The 21077-nt window shown below is 43.4% G+C and overlaps 1 protein-coding gene and 1 non-coding gene across 7 annotated transcripts in view; one reads left to right on the top strand and one right to left on the bottom strand.

Moving 5' to 3' along the window:
- The first annotated feature begins 427 nt into the window (after positions 1-427).
- ULK2 (unc-51 like autophagy activating kinase 2) overlaps positions 428-21077 on the top strand; it is a 100331-nt gene continuing 79681 nt past the window's right edge. For 5 of the 6 annotated variants that reach the window (XM_008010636.3, XM_037987206.2, XM_037987204.2 and 2 more), the window contains exons 1-5: positions 428-530; positions 1973-2065; positions 2954-2995; positions 17849-17881; positions 18218-18254. In XM_008010636.3, coding sequence (XP_008008827.1) covers positions 441-530; positions 1973-2065; positions 2954-2995; positions 17849-17881; positions 18218-18254 — 295 coding nt within the window. In that variant the 5' untranslated portion in view covers positions 428-440. Of the gene's footprint in view, positions 531-1972; positions 2066-2953; positions 2996-17848; positions 17882-18217; positions 18316-21077 lie in introns of those variants that run through there. The other variant, XM_037987207.2, reaches the window with a different exon arrangement.
- Positions 6897-6967, bottom strand: TRNAG-CCC (transfer RNA glycine (anticodon CCC)). Its single transcript has one exon. It is a non-coding gene; the product is annotated as a tRNA-Gly (tRNA).

Raw genomic sequence — 21077 nt, 5'->3', positions numbered from 1 at the left:
TTCTAGGGCGGCGGCTGCCGCCGCCGCAGCAGCGCCCCGAGCGGGGAGGGCCGAGGAGGCCGGACGAGCTGGGGATGGAGAGTACCAGGCCCCTCACTGCCTCAGAGCGCGTGTGCGGCTCCGGGCGCGCACAGTGACGGTGACAGCGACCCTGGCCCGGCAGCGCTGAGGCCGCTTCGCCAGACAGCCCGCGACCGGCGGCAGGCCGGGCCATGAGGAGCGGCCGGGGCCGGGCCGGGCCTCGCTGACCCCGGCTCCGCGCGGCGGCCTCCCTCGTTTCCGCTCCGGCCTCTCGGCATGAGAGTCCGCCCGGGCCCGGGGCTGCGGCTGCCCCAGACTCGCCGCCAGCTGGCGCGCTCCGGGGCCGCAGACCCGCGGTGCTGATACCTGCGCCGCGCTACGCCGCCAACCCGCCCGCTGTGTGCCCCGGGGGCGCGGCCATGGAGGTGGTGGGCGACTTCGAGTACAGCAAGAGGGATCTCGTGGGACACGGGGCCTTCGCCGTGGTCTTCCGGGGGCGGCACCGCCAGGTGAGCGCCGGCCGGGGCGAGGCCGGGCCCTGGGCGGCAGGCACGGGGCTAGGTGGTTCTGAAACTTGGCGCAGCCGCGGGCCGAGCCCCCCGCCACGGCTTGCCGCCTGGGGATGCTATTGTGCGCGCAGCCTGTCTCGCGGTTTGTTTTGGTCCTTTGAGGGTTGTTGGTGAGGCCCAAGCCTCTGGCAGCGCTCCGCCTACCGACCGGCTGCTGCTGACCCTCCTGTGTGCCCGGGACCCACCCCGCGGGCCGATCGCAGGAGCCTTTGCACCCAGGTTGCCCTCGACCCAAAATAGACGGTACTGCCCCGTGCAGACTCGAGGCGTGGGCGTGAATGGACCTTTGGTTTTTTTCCCCGTGCCCAGGGCTGGTCACCTTTGAGGTTGATAATTACAGAGCCAGCGGAAAATGGGCGATGTCCCATTAGCCTCAGGCTTTCTCAGCCTGGGAGGTGTCACCTTTCTCAGCACTGGTCCCCTGCACCCCGAAGAGCCCCGGCACCGTTTTCTCCCCCGGAGTCAGATAGATGAGCTCTGGGTGAGAAAGGTGATTGGACAATTCATTTTCAATCACAATGAACATGAAATCATGTTTAAGCCTTAATTTTTTTTTTTTTTTTTTAGCCTTTGCTATTTCGCAAGTACAGTTACACGAGGTTTTAGAATCTAAAGAATTTGCAAAGGCATATCGGGAGTGAAAATAATCTTAAAGGGTGTGGCAGTTCTGATTGTTGCCAAGGGGCGTGTAAAAGTGGGCTGACTTTGTTGCTTATCGGATAAAGTAATGCTACTTTTCTTATTTATTTATTTGTTTATTTATGAGACACTCCGCTTTGTCGCCCAGCCTGGAGTGCAGTGGTGAGATCTCTGCTCACTGCAACCACCGCCTCCCGGGCTCAAGCGATTCTCCTGCCTCAGCCTCCCGAGTAGCTGGGATTACAGGCGCCTGCCACCACGCCCGCCTAATTTTTTTTTTTGTATTTTTACTAGAGACGGTGTTTCACCACGTTGGCCAGGGTGGTCTTGAACTCCTGACCTCGGGTGATCTGGGATTGTACGTGTGAGTCACTGCGCCCGACCTACTTTTCATTTATTGGGAAAATAATTTAGAACTCAAGAAAAACAAGGTGTAATCATTCCAAACTAATAAGTTTTCAGTTAACCATATCACCTTCCAAGTTTATTTCTACATTTGTCCATAACTTTGAAGTGGTTGTGAACTGTTCTTTTTTCATTCAATGTTAGTTACTATGTGGACTTCATATTTGTTATTTTTAGTAGTTGTGTTGTGGCACCTTGGCATATTACACTGTAATTTATGAAGTCACTTTCCCATGATTGAAAATACAGGTTCTTTTCCATTTTTCCCCAATGCCGTACATTTATTTGCTAAAAACATCTGTGGAATATCTAGGAGTAACCCTGTTTTTCTTTTTCAGAAAACTGATTGGGAGGTAGCTATTAAAAGTATTAATAAAAAGAACTTGTCAAAATCACAAATACTGCTTGGAAAGGAAATTAAAATCTTAAAGGTATGTTACTTTATATAGTAGTATTCATATAAGGTTAAAACTTAATTTAAATGAATGCATGCTGCCATCCTTTGCAATTTGGTAGTTGGGTCCAAGTTTGAGAATTTTCAACTGTTGCTCTCCTTTTTGCATACTCACTTTTTTAAAACATTGAGTACTCAGAAGCTATTTTTAAGAACCAAAGCTCAGAGGGATTCTGTGAAGACTGAGTTTAGCTTCTCATCATTTCTCCTTTTTCCTAGTGACTGGGTTGTTTGAGAAGAGGGCCAGGCAGACCCATCTTGTACACTGTTTTTGCTTCTCCGGTTGTCCCCTTTCATGTTACTACTAAGTTTTTTGGGGAGAGTAGGGGCACTGGGGGTCTTTACATTGAAGAAAGTTATATTCCTTGGAGGTGGCTTTTTTAGATCACTCACAACCTGTGTTATCTAAGTGAGATGGTTTGAGAAGATGGTTAAGTAAATTTGGAAAACCTCATTTGCTAAATACTTCTTGGAGAGTCACAAAGCCTATGGCTCATTAAAGAAAGTCTGAAAAATTATACAATGAAGAAACTGGTTTCAAAGTACTTAACGTAGCGTTTTCCAAACTAATACAAGTGTGGAACCCTCATTTAACACCCGATTTCCTCAAAACTGCTTCCTGTGGAGAGCTCTTTGCTAAGAATTGTAGCACTTTGAGCTAAAAATCGTATTTTCTTTTAGTGAGATAATGTGCTTTTTGTTTGATCAGGCACATTTCTTATTCTTCAACTGAATTTTTCTAGTCTATTAATAGAAGTGTATTACTAGAAGCAGTGTGTAAGTGTATACTTTAATTTTATTTACATATTAAAATATAAAAGTATTAGAATACTTACATATTTTTCATTCTCAATTTTCTTAATAGGAACTTCAGCATGAAAATATTGTAGCACTCTATGATGTTCAGGTACCTTATTTTGAAATTTTTTTAAAATTAAAAAAATTTTTTTCTATTTCATACAGATTTAAGTGACTCTTAATAGAAATAAAAATGACCTTAATTCTTGTTGAAAAGATACATAGCTTGAGTTACATGTTTCTGAATTAAGAAATTATTTAAAACAGAACAAAGTAATAAGCTGAAAGAATATGCTGCATGAGTAAGTTTATTAACGATTGATAATATACTATAGAGGTAGCATTGTTTTAGGTGAGGTAGAGGAATATTGATACCAAATCTAGCATTCTCTGATGAATGTTGAAAGGACTATTAAAAATAGACCTTTTTTTTTTTCTTTTTCTTTTTTTTTTTTTTACGGAGTCTCACTCTGTCTCTTGGGCTGGAGTGCAGTGGCTTGATCTCGGCTCACTGTAACCACCACCTCCCAGGTTCAAGTGATTCTCCTGCCTCAGCCTCCTGAGTAGCTGGGACTACAGGTGCGCACCACCACGCCAGGCTAATTTTTTTTTTTTCTTTTTTGTATTTTTAGTAGAGATGGAGTTTCACCATGTTGGCCAGGCTTGTCTCGAACTCCTGACCTCAAGTCATCCTCCCATCTTGATCTCCCAAAGTGCTGGGATTACAGGCATGAGCCACTGTGCCCCGCCTAAATAGAAATTTTTTTTTTTTAAACTTTTTTTTATTTTGTGGAGATAGGGTCTCTCTATGTTGTTCAGGTTGGTCTTGAACTCCTGGGCTCAAGGGATCCTTCTGCCTCAGCCTCTCAAAGTGCTGGGATTACAGATGTGAGCCAGCACACATGGCCTAAATAGAGCTTTTTCTTATTATGAAAGCACTATTTGTAAATTGAAGAAATGTTAGAAAATAAAAACAAAGACACTATGCATATTCATCACCCATATCTATGATTATAGGTTATAATCATATATATAGGTTATATATATCTATGATTATAGGTTATAGATATATTTGTGTATGCTATGGCATGAAGTAGAGTTGCATTTTATTTGGAATGGGAAGTAGGTTCTAAAGTCATCCTCTAAGGCAAAATTACTCTTGAAAATCATTTTCAGATCTCAGCATTGTAGAAAATTGCTGTTTTCTGGGTGTAGCACCAGATGAAGCAGCTGGCTTATATTTAGGGCCATCTTACGTTAAAAAATCTTTTAAATGCTAGAATCAGGCTGGGTGTGGTGGCTTGAGCCTGTAATTCTTGCTACTCAGGAGGCTGAGGCAGGAGGATCACTTCAGCACAGGAGTTCAGGGCTGCAGTGAGCTGTGATCATGCCACTGCAGTCCCGCCTGGACAACAGAGCAAGATCGTCTCTTAAAAAAAAAAAAACCCAAAAAACTAGAATCACATGTAGCTAGTGCGATACCATGTGAGAGCTGTAGGGACCAGAGACTCTCAGAGGGAACAGCAGATTCTGGTTTTCTCTCCACTGTCACTCCAGGGCAAGTCAGCATGCATGATTTACATAAGTTCTTTCTTTTGCTTAGTCTGGACAGTTGAGTTCGGGTAAGGTAAATGTATATGTTATGTGATCCTATTACATATATATTTCTTTTTTTTTTGAGACGGAGTCTCGCTCTGTCGCCCAGGCTGGAGTGCAGTGGCCGGATCTCAGCTCACTGCAAGCTCCGCCTCCTGGGTTTACGCCATTCTCCTGCCTCAGCCTCCCGAGTAGCTGGGACTGCAGGCGCCCGCCACCTCGCCCGGCTAGTTTTTTGTATTTTTTAGTAGAGACGGGGTTTCACCGTGTTAGCCAGGATGGTCTCGATCTCCTGACCTCGTGATCCGCCCGTCTCGGCCTCCCAAAGTGCTGGGATTACAGGCTTGAGCCACCGCGCCCGGCCTTACATATATATTTCTAGCTAAAACCTCTTCTGTATTCACTTGCATTACTCCATTCATTTGACAATTTTTTTTTTTTTTCTTTTTTTTTTGAGACAGTCTCACTCTGTCACCCAGGCTGGAGTGCAGTGGTGTGAGCTTGGCTCGCTGCAACCTCTGCCTGCCGGGTTCAAGCAATTCTTGTGCCTCAGTCTCCCAAGTAGCTGGGATTATAGGCGCCTGCCACCATGTCCAGCTAATTTTTGTATTTTTGGTAGAGACAAGATTTCACCATGTTGGCCATGCTAGTCTGGAACTCCTGACCTCAGGTGATCCGCCCACCTCTGCCTCCCAAAGTGCTGGGATTACAGATGTGAGCCACCACTCCTGGCCTATTTTGTAAGTTTTTGAGTGACTGTTATGTGCCAGGCATTGTTCTAAGTGCTAGGAATCAAGCAGTGAACAAAACAAAGTCTTTGCTTTCAATATGTTTAGTTTTAGGGGGGTGAGACAAATGGACTGTTGTATATTTACTTTTTAAAAAATATTGTCATTTTTCTGCTGGGCACTGTGGCTCATACTTGTAATTCCAGGACTTTGGAAAGCCGAGGCAGGCGGGTCACCTGAGGTTGGGAATTCAAGACCAGCCTGACCAACATGGAGAAACCCCATTTCTACTAAAAATACAAAAATTAGCCAGGTGTGGTGGTAGGTGCCTGTAAAGCCAGCTACTCAGGAGCCTGAGGCAGGAGAATTACTTGAGCCCAGGAGGCAGAGGTTGCAGTGAGCTGAGATTGCGCCATTGCACTCCAGCCTGGGTAACAAGCGAAACTCCGTCTAAAAAAAAAAAAAATTTTTTTTCATGTGGTCATATCATAGCACAAAGTAACTAAACTCATGTTATAAGATGTTTAAATTTTTTTGGCCAGGTGCGATGGCTCACGCCTGTAATCTGCACTTTGGGAGGCTGAGGCAAGCGGATCACTGTAGGTCCGGAGTTCAAGACCAGTCTGGCCAATATGGCGAAACTCTGTCTCTGCTAAAAATACAAAAATTAGCTGGGCGTGGTGGCGGGCACCTGTAATCCCAGTTACTTAGGAGGCTGAGGCGGGAGAATTGCTTGAACCAGGGAGGCGGAGGTTGCAGTGAGCTAAGATCGTGCCACTGCACTCCAGCCTGGGTGACAGAGCCAGACTCCATCTTGGGGAAAAAGAAAAAGAAAAAGGATGTTTAAGTTTTTCCTAAAAAGAAAAATGCTGTAAGAATTATGTATACCTTCTGAACATATTTTTGATTATTTAACTTCCATTTCTAGAATTGGAAAGACCAAGTCAAATAGCATGCACAGTGTTAAAGTTTTTGATTGTAGAGTATGATTGATTTACAAAACCTTTACAATTTAAACTTCCATTCATGGAATATGTGAATGCAGTGGGTATATTTTATTACCTGTTCAGATAGCTGTAATTCGTTTCTTCATTTGAGAAATTCAAAGCAGCATAAAAAGGGGAGAAACCTTTCAAGTCAAAACTAAACTCATCTCTTCTCTCAGTCCCTAGTTGAAATGTTGGTTCTCCTCACTGCTGTTTGTATAGTTTGTCTTAGTCTCTGTAGACAGAGGGCACCAAGTGGTACAACTCAGTGCCTAGTACAAAAACTGTTAAATAATGTTAACTCTTTAGTTTCCCAATCTTGGAAAGATATAGAAAACCCTGGCAATTGCGGAGTAGGTTTCCTTTTGAAAGTATACTTAGATTATTTTCTATCAGAATGAAAAGTATTTTTTAGTACCAGCTTTGATTATAGAATGAGGTATCATTAGGGAGAACATACTAAAAAATGTGAATTGTTAAACAATCAGGAATTTCACAGTGACTGCATTAAAATGTTTTATTTTGTACATGGTATACTATTAGAACTAATTTTTTTTTTTTTTTTTTTGAGAAGAAGTCTCACTTTTGTCGCCGAGGGTGGAGTGCAATGGCATGATCTCAGCTCATTGCACCTCTGCCTCCTGGGTTCAAGGAATTCTCCTGCCTCAGTCTCCTGAGTAGCTGGGATTAAGGTGGGAGCTGCATTGGCCAGGAATTGAACCTGGGTCTCCTGCATGGGAGGCGAAAATTCTACCACTGAACCACCAGTGCTTTAAAACTTCTACCACTGCACCACCAGTGCTTTGAAACTAGTTTATAAAAACAAACTTAAGAAGTATCAGGCTGAGTGTGGTGGCTCATGCCTGTAATCCCAGCACTTTGGGAGGCCAAGGCAGGCGGATCACCTGAGGTCAGGAGTTTGAGACCAGCCTGACCAACATGGAGAAACCCTGTCTCCACTAAAAATACAAAATTAGTCGGGCATGGTGGCACATACCTCTAATCCCAGCTACTCGGGAGGCTGAAGTAGGAGAATCTCTTGAACCCAAGAGGCGGAGGTTGCGATGAGCCAGGATCGCACCATTGCACACCAGCCTGGGTAACAAGAGGGAAACTCTACCTCAAAAACAAAACAAGCAAACAAGAAGTATTAATCAGATGTCTTAAACGTTTGGCTGTTAAACAGAGTCTTGACCTAATACTTTATATTTGTTTTCTTGATTCAAATTGTTCATCAATGGGTACAGTATGTTTAGGAACTAATATAGTAACTGTCAACTTGGAGTGAATGTCATTTTTACTGACCATTAGTTTTGGTTATCTGTCTGAAGTTTATAAATTGAGAACTTTTGACATTGTAAAAATCAGCTTTCAGTTTAGATGAGACTTAAAAAGAAGTGCATTTTCCCTCTGATTCCAAAAGTAATATATGCCCACAGTTAAAATAATCAAATACTGTACGAATGGTAAATTAGAAAAGAGATGGCAGTTCCTAGAGATAACCACTGTTTGGTATATTTTAGAATTTTCTAAATATGTATATCAGTCTATAACCATTTATACTTGGTTTTTAAAGCTTTTCATTTTGAGAGAAATGGTAGTGTTTGTACAGAAATGCAACTTGTTTTATTAAGCTTGATGTATCTTAGATACTTTGCCATAATCAGTATAGGTATTGTAGGGCTAAATGATAATTTAATTAAAACCCAATTATAAGCCAGGCATGGTGGCTCACACCATAATCTCAGTGCTTTGGGAAGCTGAAGCAGGAGGATTGCTTGAGGCCAGAAGTTCAAGACCAGCCTGTGCAACACAGTGAGACCCTGTTTCTACGAAAAATAAAGTTAGCCAGATGTGGTGGCACATACCTGTAATCCCAGCTACTTGGGAGGCTAAAATAGAAGGAAGGCTTGAGCCCAGGAACTTGAAGTTACAGTGAGCTGTGATTGCACCACTGGCCACTGTACTCCGGCTTAGGTGACAGAGTGAGTCCTGTCGCTTAAAATACCACCGAATTATGGCTATTTGGAGTGTTTCCTATTTTTTCTCTGTTGGAAACAGTACTGCAGAGAAAGCTGTGTACATATATCTTTGTGTGTTTTTGTAGTGTTCCTGTAGAATAAATTCCTTGAAGTGGAATTGCTTGGTCAAAGATATTAGCTATCTTTTAAAAGATTATACCAATTCTTTCTGTCACCCAGACTGGAGTGCAGTGACACAATCTCGGCTCACTGCAACCTCTGCCTCCTGGCTTCAAGCGATTCTCTTGCCTCAGCCTCTGGAGTAGCTAGGATTACAGGTGCCCGGCACCATGCCTGGCTAATTTTTTTTTTTTTTTTTTTTTTTGAGACAGAGTCTTGCTCTTTCGCCCAGGCTGGACTGTAGTGACTCTATCTTGGCTCACTGCAAGCTCTGCCTCCTGGGTTCATGCCATTCTCCTGCCTCAGCCTCCCGAGTAGGTGGGGCTACAGGCACCTGCCACTGCACCTGGCTACTTTTTTGTATTTTTAGTAGGCATGGGATTTCACCATGTTAGCCAGGATGGTCTCGATCTCCAGACCTTGTGATCTGCCTACCTCATCCTCCCGAAATGCTGGGATTACAGGCATGAGCCACCACGCCCAGCCTATACCAGTTCTTTTTGTTTTTTATTTTTTTATTTTTTTTTGAGACAGAGTCTCGCTCTGTCGCCCAGGCTGGAGTGCAGTGGCGCGATCTCGGCTCACTGCAAGCTCCGCCTCCAGGGTCCATGCCATTCTCCTGCCTCAGCCTGCGTAGTAACTGGGACTACAGGCGCCCGCCGCCATGCCCGGCTAATTTTTTGTATTTCTAGTAGAGATGGGGTTTCACTGTGTAGCCAGGATGGTCTCAATTTCCTGACCTTGTGATCTACCCGCCTTGGCCTCCCAAAGTGCTGGGATTACAGGCGTGAGCCATCACACCCAGCCACCGGTTCTTTTTAACCAGTAGTGACCTTTTTTAAAAAAATATCTTTACAATCTCACACTAGGAAAATATATTTTTAAAAAATTTTAAATTATATTTATTTAATGAATAGAGATGAGGTCACTATGTTGCCCAGGCTGGTCTCAAACTCCTAGACTAAAGTTATCCTCCTGCCTTGGCTTCCTAAAGTGCTGGGATTACAGGTGTGAGCCACCGTGCCCAGCCTAATTTTTTTATTTCTTTATTTCTTTTCTTTTCTTTTTTTTTTTTTTTTGTGATGAAGTTTCACTCTGTTGCCCAGGCTAGAGTGCAGTGATCTCAGCTTGCTGCAACCTCTGCCTCCTGGGCTCAAGCAATTCTTCTGCCTCAGCCTCTCAAGTAGCTAGGATTACAGGCACCCACCACCACGCCTGGCTAATTTTTGTATTTTTAGTAGAAATGGGCCAGGCTGGCCTCTAACTCCTGACCTCAAGTGATCACCTGCCTCAGCTTCCCAAAGTTCTGGAATTACAGATGTGAGCCACTGCTCCCAGCTGATATATATTTTTTTTCTTAAGTCATTAGGGTATCAGCCATCTTTTTGCTGCATTTATCTTTTTACATTTCTTCTGTGACATTCCCATTGCTGTTCCGTGATACATCGGTTGTGTTCATTCTTCTTACTGATTTATTTGTGACTCGAATTTCTTGAGCTAGTTAATGAGAGGTACAGGAGTATAGTCGTGAACAAAGTATAAATGGTCCTTGTCATTGTGGAACTCTTACAGTATATTAGGGAAGATGACATTAAGCAAATAGTTGCTATTTCTTTTTTTTTTTTTCTTTTTTGAGACAGGGTCTGGCTCTCTTACCCAGGCTGGAGTACAGTGGCATGATCATGCCTCACTGCAACCTCCACCTTCCGGGCTTAAGCCATCCTCCCAGCTCAGCCTTCACAGTATCTGGGACTACAGGCAGGCACCACCATGCATGGCTAATTTTTCTATTTTTTGTAGAGACGCAGTTTTACCATGTTGCTCAGGCTGTTCTCAAACTTCTGAGCTTAAGCTACCTGCCCACCTTGGCTTCCCAAAGTGCTGGGATTACAGGCGTGAGCCACCACACCCGGGCCAATAGTTACTGTTTCCAAGTTTGCCAAGTGCTGTAAGGGAGAACTGTTGGTGAGGTTTGGACAATATGGGGACTAGGAAAGTGGGACAAGGGAAGACTTCCTGGGGAAATGATGTCTATAGAGATTGAGGGATGGGTTGGAGAAGGCTAGGTGGGGGTTAATAGGAGAAAAAAGTAAGTTTCCCAAGGAGATGAAGCCTTCTGTAAAGACCACTGACAGGAGAGATCACTGAGTTTGAGGAACTGGAAGGAGGTTAGTGTGTCTGGAGTACAGTAATGAGAGCGAGAGTGTAGTGTTAGGTGATACTGGAGAGGTTAGCAGGAGCCAGATCTGATCTTTATCTTAAGGACAGTGCAAAGCCACTGAAGAGTTTTAAAAGCAGGAGAGTGATACCATTTTTGTTTTTCAAAAGATAAATCTTCTAGAGCACTCCGAGTATGCGATAAGTACTTTCACTTAGGAATATTTAACTGTGTGATTGTCAGTGGTCTGGTTAAATATCTACCTCTTGGTAATTTTTAGTATCTCAAGAAAAAGATGATTCATTTAATAGGTGATGTTCATAAAACTGAGACATCTGACAAAAAATAGAATTGGAACACCATTCTCATCATTTTCCAAAATAATTTCCAAATGAATTAAAGGCTTAAATATATAAAGTAAACAATAATAGTCTCAGAATAATATTTAGATGACTATATAATCCAAGGGATGGAAAGACATTTTAAATCAAGATAAGAAACTCAGAAGATGTTGTATCAGAAGCTGTAGTAGGAACATGTAAAAAAAGTTGTTTTTTTTTTTTGAGACAGAGTCTCGCTCTGTTGCCCAGGCTGGAGTGCAATGCCATGATCTTGGCCCAGTGCAACCTCTGCCTCCCAGGTTCAAGTGATTCTCCTGCCTCAGCCTCCTGAGTAGCTGGGATTACAGGTGCCCTGCTACCACGCCTGGCTAATTTCTATATTTTTAGTAAAGAGGAGGTTTCACCATATTTGGCCCGCCTGGTCTTGAACTCCTGACCTCAGGTGATCTGCCCATCTTGGCCTCCCAAAGTGAGCCACTGTGCCCGACCATAAAAAATTTTAAAATTTGTTTTTGGTTTTTTTTTTTTGAGACAGAGTCTCGCTTTGTCACCCAGGCTGGAGTGCAGTGGTGCGATCTTGCCTCACTGCAAGCTCCACCTCCCAGGTTCACGCCATTCTCCTGCCTCAGCCTCCTGAGTAGCTGGGACTATAGGCGCCCGCCCCCACACCTGGCTAATTTTGTTTTTGTATTTTTAGTAGAGGCGGAGTTTCACCGTGTTAGCCAGGATGGTCTCGATCTCCTGACCATGTGATCCGCCCGCCTCGGCCACCCAAAGTGCTGAGATTATAGGCGTGAGCCACCGCACCTGGCCTCAAACATTATTTTGAGAAAAGGAAGCGTGCCATATACTGCTACAGTATAATTCTGTTTTTGTGAATTTTGGGAAGAGTCAGAAGTAAGCTAGGGTGATAGAAATCAGAACAGAGGTTGCCTCTTGGTCCCAGGGACTGATGGGAAAGGGGCATGAGAGAACTTTTTGGGATGATGGAATTGTTATGTAGTTTGATTGGCAGGGTAGATACATAGGTGTAAACATTTGTCACAACACATTGAACTATACATTTGTTTTTATTTTTAAATACTTATTTAGAAATGGGGTCTTACTCTGTTCCTCAGGCTGGAGTGCATTTCTTCTGTGGCGCCGTCGTATCTCCTTTGCAGCCTCTAACTCCTGGGCTCAAATGATCTTCCTGCCTTTGCTTCCTGAGTAGCTGGGATTACAGGCCTGAGCCACCATGCTCAGTGTATACCGTTATTAAAAAGAAAGAGTTATTTATATCTGGGTAAGAAAGAATGTGGTATCAATGGAGACAGAGGCCTGGACAGATTGGTGAGATGTTTAGGAGATAGTATTGATAGGACTTGGGCACTTGGACTGTAGGAGGTAAACAAGAGGGAATCAGAGTTGATAGCTCTTTGTCATGTTTTGAGATATTTTTCCCATTTTGTCTGGTATTTTGGGGGAGTCTTATTTTAGCCTTTTTTTTTTTTCTGAGATGGAGTCTTACTGTGTTGCCCAGGCTGGAATGCAATGGCGCAATCTCAGCTCACTTCAGCCTCTGCCTCTCGGGTTCAAGTGATTCTGCCTCAGCTTCCCCAGTAGCTGGGATTATAGGCGACTACCACCACACCTGGCTAATTTTTGTATTTTTAGTAGAGATAGGTTTTCACCATGCTGGCCAGGCTGCTCTTGAACTGCTGACCTCAGGTGATCCACCTGCCTCAGCCTCCCAAAGTGGTAGGATTACAGGCGTGAGCCACCACACCTGGCCTAGCCTCTTTTTTTTTTATTTTTATTTTTTTGAGATACAGTCTTGTTCTGTTGCCCAGTCTGGAGTACAGTGGCGCGATATCAGCTCACTGCAACCTCTGCTTCCTGGGTTCAAGCAATTCTCCTGCCTCAGCCTCCTGAGTAGCTGGGATTACAGGCACCCGCCACCAAGCCCAGCTAATTTTTTGTGTTTTTAGTAGAGACAGGGTTTCACCATCTTGGCCAGGCTGGTCTTGAACTCCTGACCTCGTGATCCACTTGCCTCGGCCTCCCAAAGTGCTGGGATTACAGGCGTAAGGCACAGTGCCCCACCTGCCTCTTTTTAATATATAGAAGTTCCTACATGGTAGAATTTATCCAACCTGTTCTTTAATGACCCCTAGGTTTCATATTATAGAAGATTTCTTTACCCTGAGCTTATGAAAATGATTCTCCATGTTTTCATCTAGTACTTAGGGTTTCATTTTTTCGTATTTATATTTTTTATCTCTGGAACTTAGTTATGTACAAAGGGATAATGTAGGGATTCAACTTATTATTCAGAAAGCCCAACCAGCTATCCCAGACTCTTAACCTGTTTTTGAGGATATCTACAGAAGAAGTCTTCTGTAAGACTGTTAAAAAGAGTTAGGACCTAGGGAATTTGAAGAATTGTAGCAAATCAGGGTCAGAGTAGATGAGTATCAATCAATTTATAAATTTATTTATAAATCAGTATTATATATTGTGAATATTTTTGCAGCCTTTCGTGTAATTAGTATGACTGAGATACACATTGAGGGAGAGTTTTTCCACAAACCTATGTTGGGTTTGTGTTAGATCAGGAAGCTAGAACTGGCCTTCTTTTTGTGTGCTTTTTTTTTTTTTTTTTTTTTTGAGATGGAGTCTCACCCTGTTGCCTAGGCTGGAGTGCAGTGGCACAATCTCGGCTCACTGCAACCTTCGTCTCCTGGGTTCAAGCAAACAATTCTCCTCCCTCAGCCTTCCGAGGATTACAGGCATGCACCACCACACCCGGCTAATTTTTGTATTTTTAGTAGAGACGGGTTTCACTGTGTTGGCCAGGCTGTTCTCAAACTCCTGACCTCAGGCGATTCGCCCGCCTTGGCCTCCCTAAGTGCCGGGATTACAGGCGTGAGCCACCATGCCCGGCCAGAATTGGCTTTCACGTATTGTATTTTGCATCTCTAAGTTTTGTAGAACTTGATTTGCTGTGGTGTCAATGTTCATGTCCCTCCAAAATTCATGTGTTGAAATCCTATCCCTCAAGGTGATGGTATTAGGAGGTGGGGGCCTCATTAGATCATGAGGGTGGAGGTGTCATGAATGAGATATTAGTGCCTTTATAAGAGACCACAGAGGGAGCTCCCTTGTTCCTTCAACTATGTGAGCTTATTGTGAGAAGATGGCTGTCTGAACCAGAAGTGGGCCTTCACCAGACACCAGATTTGCCTGTGCCTTGATGGACTTCCCAGCCTCCAGAATTGTGAGAAGTACATTTCTATTTTCAACCCCCAGTATATGGTAGTTTGTTATGAAAATTTAGCAGCCTAAATGGACTAAGAAATGACATAAGAGGAAGAGCCATAGATGTGAATAAGGAAACATGGGCTTAGAGTACTGTTATTAGCAAACTCAACTTAGGATCTTGAGCAAACCACTTTTTCCATGTTAACACCACCCTCTCACCAAAGTATGGATGATAATTCCAACCCTACTTAGTCATGCTGTGAGACAGTCTAGTACCAGGTAACCCCAAGGGAAATAAGCCCAAGGATTGTAGGAATGTTTCTTTCCTCTTTTCCTGTGAGATAAACCACAGAAGTTGCCTGAGGAATGGAGAATGAATTAAGCATATAGCAGAGAGATGTGAGGATTTGGGTTTTAGTAACCAGGAATTAGGCCAGGTGCAGTGGCTCATGCTTGTAATCCCAGCACTTTGGGAGGGCAAGGTGGGCAGATCGCTCGAGTCCAGGAGTTTGGGACCAGCCTGGACAACGTGGCAAAACCCCATCTCTAGAAAAACTACATAAAAATTAGCTGGGCGTGGTGGTACGCACCTGTAGTCCTAGCTACTCGGGGGCGCTGAAGCAGGAGACTTGCTTGAAACCTGGAGGCGGAGGTTGCAGTGAGCCATCACACCACTGAATTGCAGCCTGGGTAATAGAGCAGGACCTTGTCTAAAAAAAAAAAAAAAAAGGAAAAGAAAAAAATATCACTTTAAAATAAAAAAGAAACCAGGAATTTTTCTTTGAATTGTCTGGCTTGTCATTTGCTTCTTTTCTGTTGCTTTGTATCATGCTGCCATTTTCTTTACTTCTGCTTCTAGGCATCTGAATTTACTTGAGAGAACCACCTACTCATGTTATTTTGACTTTTAAAAAGAATTTATTGTTTTTTTAAATTACAAAAGTAAATGAGCTTCAGTATAAAAACACTTAAAATAGTCTAGCAATACATGAAGTAAAAAAGAGATGCCCTCTTCTTTTTTTTTTTTTTGAGACAGAGTCTCGCTCTGTCATGTTCTGTCGCCCAGGCTGGAGTGCAGTGGTGATCTCAGCTCACTGTAAGCTCTGTCTCCCAGGTTCATGCCATTCTCCTGCCTCAGCCTCCTGAGTAGCTGGGACTACAGACGCCGGCCACCTCGCCCGGCTAGTTTTTTGTATTTTTTAGTAGAGACGGGGTTTCACCATGTTAGCCAGGATGGTCTCGATCTCCTGACCTCGTGATCCGCCCCCTCTCGGCCTCCCAAAGAGCTGGGATTACAGGCTTGAGCCACCGTGCCCGGCCTGCTTTTTTTTTTTTTTTGAGATGGAGTCTTGCTCTGTCGCCCAGGCTGGAGTGCAAGTGCAGTGGCGTGATCTCGGCTCACTGCAACCTCCGCCTCCTGGATTCAAGTGGTTCTCCTGCCTCAGTCTCCCAGGCAGCTGGAACTATAGGTGCACACCACCCCACCCAGCTAATTTTTGTATTTAAAAAAAATTTTTTTTGAGATGGAGTCTCGTTCTGTCGCCGGGCTGGAGTGCAGTGGTGCGATCTCGGTTCACTGCAATCTCTGCCTCCTGGATTCAAGCGATTCTCCTGCCTCTGCCTCCAGAGTAGCTGGGACTACAGGCACATGCCACCACGCCCAGCTAATTTTTATATTTTTAGTAGGGATGGGGTTTCACCGTATTGGCCAGGCTGGTCTTGAACTGCTGACGTCCTGATCCACCGGCCTCGGCCTCCCAAAGTGCTGAGATTACAGGTGTGAGGTACCTCATCCAGCTGAGATGCCCTGTTCTTATACCTCTTTATTTCCTCTTTCCAGAAGAAAATACTGTTTTGTGTCCTTCAAGACTTTTTTATTTTTATTATTTATTTATTTTGTGATGGGGTCTCATTCTGTTGCCTAGGCTGGAGTACAGTGGCGCGATATCAGCTCACTGCAACCTCCACCTCCCAGGCTCAAGCAATACTCATGCCTCAGCCTCTGGAATAGCTGGGATTGCAGGCAGGCACCACTGTGCCTGGCTAATTTTTTTGTATTTTTAGTAGAGACGGTGTTTCACCATGTTGGCCAGGCTGGTCTTGAACTCCTGACCTCAGGTGATCTGCCCACCTTGGCATCCCAAAGTGCTGGGATTACAGGCGTGAGCCACTGTGCCTGGCCTAATTTTTTTTTTTTTTTTTCCTGAGACAAAGTCTCACTCTATTGCCCAGGCTGGAGTGCAGTCATACAATCTTGGCTCACTGCAACCTCTGCCTCCTGGGTTCAAGTGAGTCTCATGCCTCAGCCTCCCAAGTAGCTGGGATTACAGGCACTCGCCGCCACGCCCGGCTAATTTTTTTTTTTTTATTGGTATTTTTATTAGAGACAGGGTTTCACCATGTTGGCCAAGCTGATCTCGAACTCCCTAGCTTAGGTGATCCACCTGTCTCAGCCTCCCAAAGTGCTGGGATTACAGGCGTGAACCACTGTGCCCAGCCATTTGTTAATTGTTAGTAGAGATGAGTTCTCCATGTGTTACCTAGGCTAGTCTTGAACTCTTAGGCTCAAGTGATCCTGCCACCTTGGCCTTCCAAAGTGTTGGGATTACAGGTGTGAGCCACTACAGACAGCCCAAAAGCTATGTGTATGTGTGTGTGTGTGTGTGTGTGTGTATATATATTTTTTGAGACGGAGTCTGGCTCTGTCGCCTAGGCTGGAGTGCAGTGACACGATCTCGGCTCACTGCAAGCTCCGCCTCCTGGGTTCACGCCATTCTCCTGCCTCAGCCTCCCAAGTAGCTGAGACTACAGTTGTCCGCCACCACGCCCGGCTCATTTTTTATATTTTTAGTAGAGACAGGGTTTCACTGTGTTAGCCAGGATGGTCTCGATCTCCTGACCTTGTGATCTGCCTGCCTCGGCCCCCACAAAGTGCTGGGATTACAGGCGGGAGCCACCGTGCCTGGCCAAAAGCTATATTTTGAATCACATTTGCATACTGGCTCAAGTTAAGCCACAGGGAAGTTCAATCTAAAATTTAGTTATCATTATAAAAATTGCCATTTTTTAATAAATGGTATTTATATGCCATTTTTTATATAAGAGCCAGCTAATCAATATTTGAGTTACTTAATCAACAGCAGACTTGGAGTTATATGGATCTGAGAGACTTTTTAAGAGCCCTCAATTTATTTTCTCTACATTTTGGAACATGTGTTGATAATGTGATAAAACATTTCCCTTTGCCAACAATTGCTGATAATGCGATTGCCCCAAATAAACATAAAAAACAGAAAAACAAAAAACCAGACATCCTGAGTAATATATTCCAGAAATCAGATTTTGCATTTAGTGTTGCTAGGGAGGATTATGCCATTTTGCTGCTCCAAATCATAAACTTTTCATAGAGGAAGTGTTTCCCCAAGGACCAAAGAATCCTTCCTTTTTCCCCATTGTAAATTTACCGTGCTTTTTGTCCTAGATCTGTTGTTTTAGGTCAGTCATAACCAAAAGATGAATCTTTATGTAGTTATTTCTGTAAACAAAATTTTACTTCTTGATGACTACATTAGTGTTACTAAAACTTGATTTGGCTTTGTAGAGGAGATATATCATTGTGTTGCGAATTTTAATTTCACCTTCTAATAGATTTTGTGGTTTCATTTTACCAGTTTTAATAATGAACAAGTGTGGTATTTTTAACTATCATTATACTTAAATTTTGTGTTTAATTTTTCTCTAAATTATATTTAATATGTTTACTTTTCAGGAATTACCCAACTCTGTCTTTTTGGTGATGGAGGTAGGCAGTATACAAACTTCTGTTTCATTTATTTCAAATTTCTTTTTTTTTTTAGATTCTAGCATATATCTTCATATTTCAAATCCCTTTTGATTAATATGAACCTTAAGATTGACAGTAGATAAATTATTTGAATGTTTATGTTAATAAAGTTGATTCGGTGATCTAGATTCTACTCAAGGAATATAAAATTTTAAAAATTTTGAATCCATAATGTTTTTAGGCTATATTTACATGACATTATATACAAATGATTTTTTAATCACAATTGACAATGGATTGAATTAATCTTGAATCACTGTGTTTATTTTCATTACTTTCTCTTTTCTATGTCAGTATTGCAATGGTGGAGACCTCGCAGATTATTTGCAAGGTAACTGTGTGTGTGTCAGTGTTCAATAAAGATAGTGCTGCAGCCTGTTTAATTCTAAGAGGTACTTTTGAAATACACTACCTGTTTTCTGCTCTTGTATAGAAACATTCAATAAATATTTGTGTATTTGTTTGACTTCTGATCACTTTGCAGACCAGTTGTTGTTTGTGGTTTTGTTCCTAAGCTTTCCTTGTATATAAGTATTTACCTTTTTGTGTGTCTCTCTCTGACAGTGTTTGAGAGATGGTCCTATCCCTAGGAGAGGAGAAACCCGATAGAATTCCTCTCCTTCAAAAGGCTTCACTGAGTTGTAGTCCTTTTCATTTCTTTCAAAATAAAAAAAAATTGTAGTGGAAAAATGTATCCAAGAATGTATTTGTGTGAACATTTCTTGTAATTAAAAAAAGGCAACAAAAAACATAAGGCATTAAAGGTAACAATGAAATTATTTTGTGGTACAGAAGTAAGATTTTAGTATTAGATGGTGCTTGAAATTTTGAACCCAAAATGCATACATGTAGGATATGAAGCATTCAGATCAAATTGTGTGCCTCCAGAGTATTTTCTTTTTCTTTCTTTCTTTTTTTTTTTTTTTTGGAGACAAAGTCTTGCTCTGTCGCCTAGGCTGGAGTGCAGTGGTACATTCTCGGCTCACTGCAACCTCCGCCTCCTGGGTTCAAGTGATTCTCCTGCCTCAGCCTCCCGAGTAGCTGGGATTACTGGTACATGCCACCATGCCCAGCTAATTTTTGTATTTTTAGTAGAGACAGGGTTTCACCATGTTGATCAGGCTGGTCCCAAACTCCTGACCTCGTGATCCGCCAGCCTAGGCCTCCCAAAGTGCTGGAATTATAGGGTGAGCCACCGCACCTGGCCAGTGAAGCCAGTACCTACTTGTTCACCCCTTAAAAGATATACAAGGGGAATATGCAAAAAGACAGTAAAAAGTTAACACATTCAACCTATAAATAGATTACGGCATCTGAGCGCAGTGGCTCATGGCTATAATCCCAGCACTTTGGGAGGCCGAGGCGGGTGGATCACCTGAGGTCGGGAGTTCGAGACCAGCCTGACCAACATGGAGAAAACTCATCTCTACTAAGAATACAGAATTAGCTGGGGGTAGTGGCACATGCCTGTGATCCCAGCTACTTGGGAGACTGAAGCAGGAGAATCACTTGAATCCAGGAGGTGGAAGTTGCAGTGAGCCGAGATCACGACATTGCACTCCAGCCTGGGCAACAAGATAGAAACTCCCATCTCAGGGAAAAAAAAAAAAAAAAAAAAAAAATAGATTATGGCAGTTGATGGTAAAAGCACTGTGGACAATTTACAAAATATAACATAGATATATAGGATAATATAGAATATTGCTAACATTCAGAAGCTGTGTAGAGAAAAATGTAAAGAATACCAGTACTTGCAACCCCACCACCATTTACAAGGGAATTATAGGCTGGGCATGGTGGCTCACACCTGTAATCCCAGCACTTTGGGAGGCCAAGGTGGGCGGATCACTTGAGGTCAGGAGTTTGAGACCAGCCTGTTCAACATGGTGAAACGCCGTCTCTACTAAAAATATAAAACGTAGCTGGGCATGGTGGTGCATGCCTGTAGTCCTAGCTGCTTGGGAGGCTGAGGCAGGAGAATCTCTTGGACCCGGGTGGCGGAGGTTGTAGTGAGCTGAGATGAAACCATTTTACTGCAGCCTGGGCTACAGAGCAAGACTCTGTCTCAAAAAAACCTCAAAAAAATAGAAAAAAGAAATTATAAACACAGTTGAAGCTCCCTGTAAGCCCTTCTGCAGTCCCATTCCTGTCCTTTCCCTAGAGGCAGCCATTGTCCTGAATTTGGTAGTTAAAAAAAAAAAACTGTCAATTTAGTAAACACTTTTCAAAATGTTATTCATAAATAGAACGCAGTGAGACAGACACTTTCATTCACTGCTGTTGGAAAGGAGTTGAAGCTGGAAAGCACCCTGCTCTGCCTTTCTTCACGTTCTTGGTGTTCCTGATGAAGCGCTTTTCTACTTGGGGTCAGACTGAGTGACACCAGCTTACAGCCCTCATTAGAATACCAGTTGTTTTTTGACTCCTGTGGCTCATGCCTATAATCCCAGCACTTTGGGAGGCCCAGACGGGTGGATCACGAGGTCAGGAGATCAAGACCATCCTGACTGACATGGTGAAACCCCATCTCTACTAAAAATACAAAAAATTAACCGGGTGTTGTGGCGGGTGCCTGTAGTCCCAGCTACTCGGGAGGCTGAGGCGGGAGAATGGTGTGAACCCAGGAGGCGGAGCTTGCAGCGAGCTGAGATCACGCCACTGCACTCCAGCCTGGGTGACAGAGCAAGACTCTGTCTCAAAAAACAAAAAAAGAGTATCAGTTTTTTCTTTTCTAGAGAGCATGTTGTTGGAAAAAAAAAAAAAAAAAAGAATATCAGTCTCATTAACAACTATTATTCACCCGTAGAAGCACTATTACAACAGTTTCGTTGAACTCTTGTGTTTGATACTCTAAAGCAATATTGTTAGGAGACTCAATAGTGAAGAGCTTAAGAGCTTGAATGTTGGAGTCAGTCAGGCAAGCATGGTTCTAGCACCAGTGTTTACTCATACTGCTGTATGATTTTGGTTTTATAACTTCTCCCTGGTCTTTCTCTGTCACAGTCTGTAAGGGAATCCCTTGTAGTATGAAAGCACTTTAAAGACATATGAAAGAGGCTGGGCGTGGTGGCTCAAGCCTGTAATCCCAGCACTTTGGGAGGCTGAGAGGGGCGGATCACGAGGTCAGGAGATCGAGACCATCCTGGCGAACACG

Source organism: Chlorocebus sabaeus, chromosome 16, assembly GCF_047675955.1.
Source record: "Chlorocebus sabaeus isolate Y175 chromosome 16, mChlSab1.0.hap1, whole genome shotgun sequence".
Taxonomy (NCBI): domain Eukaryota; kingdom Metazoa; phylum Chordata; class Mammalia; order Primates; family Cercopithecidae; genus Chlorocebus; species Chlorocebus sabaeus.
Note: the sequence above shows the minus strand (reverse complement) of the source record. Positions and strands in the feature narration are given on the sequence as shown.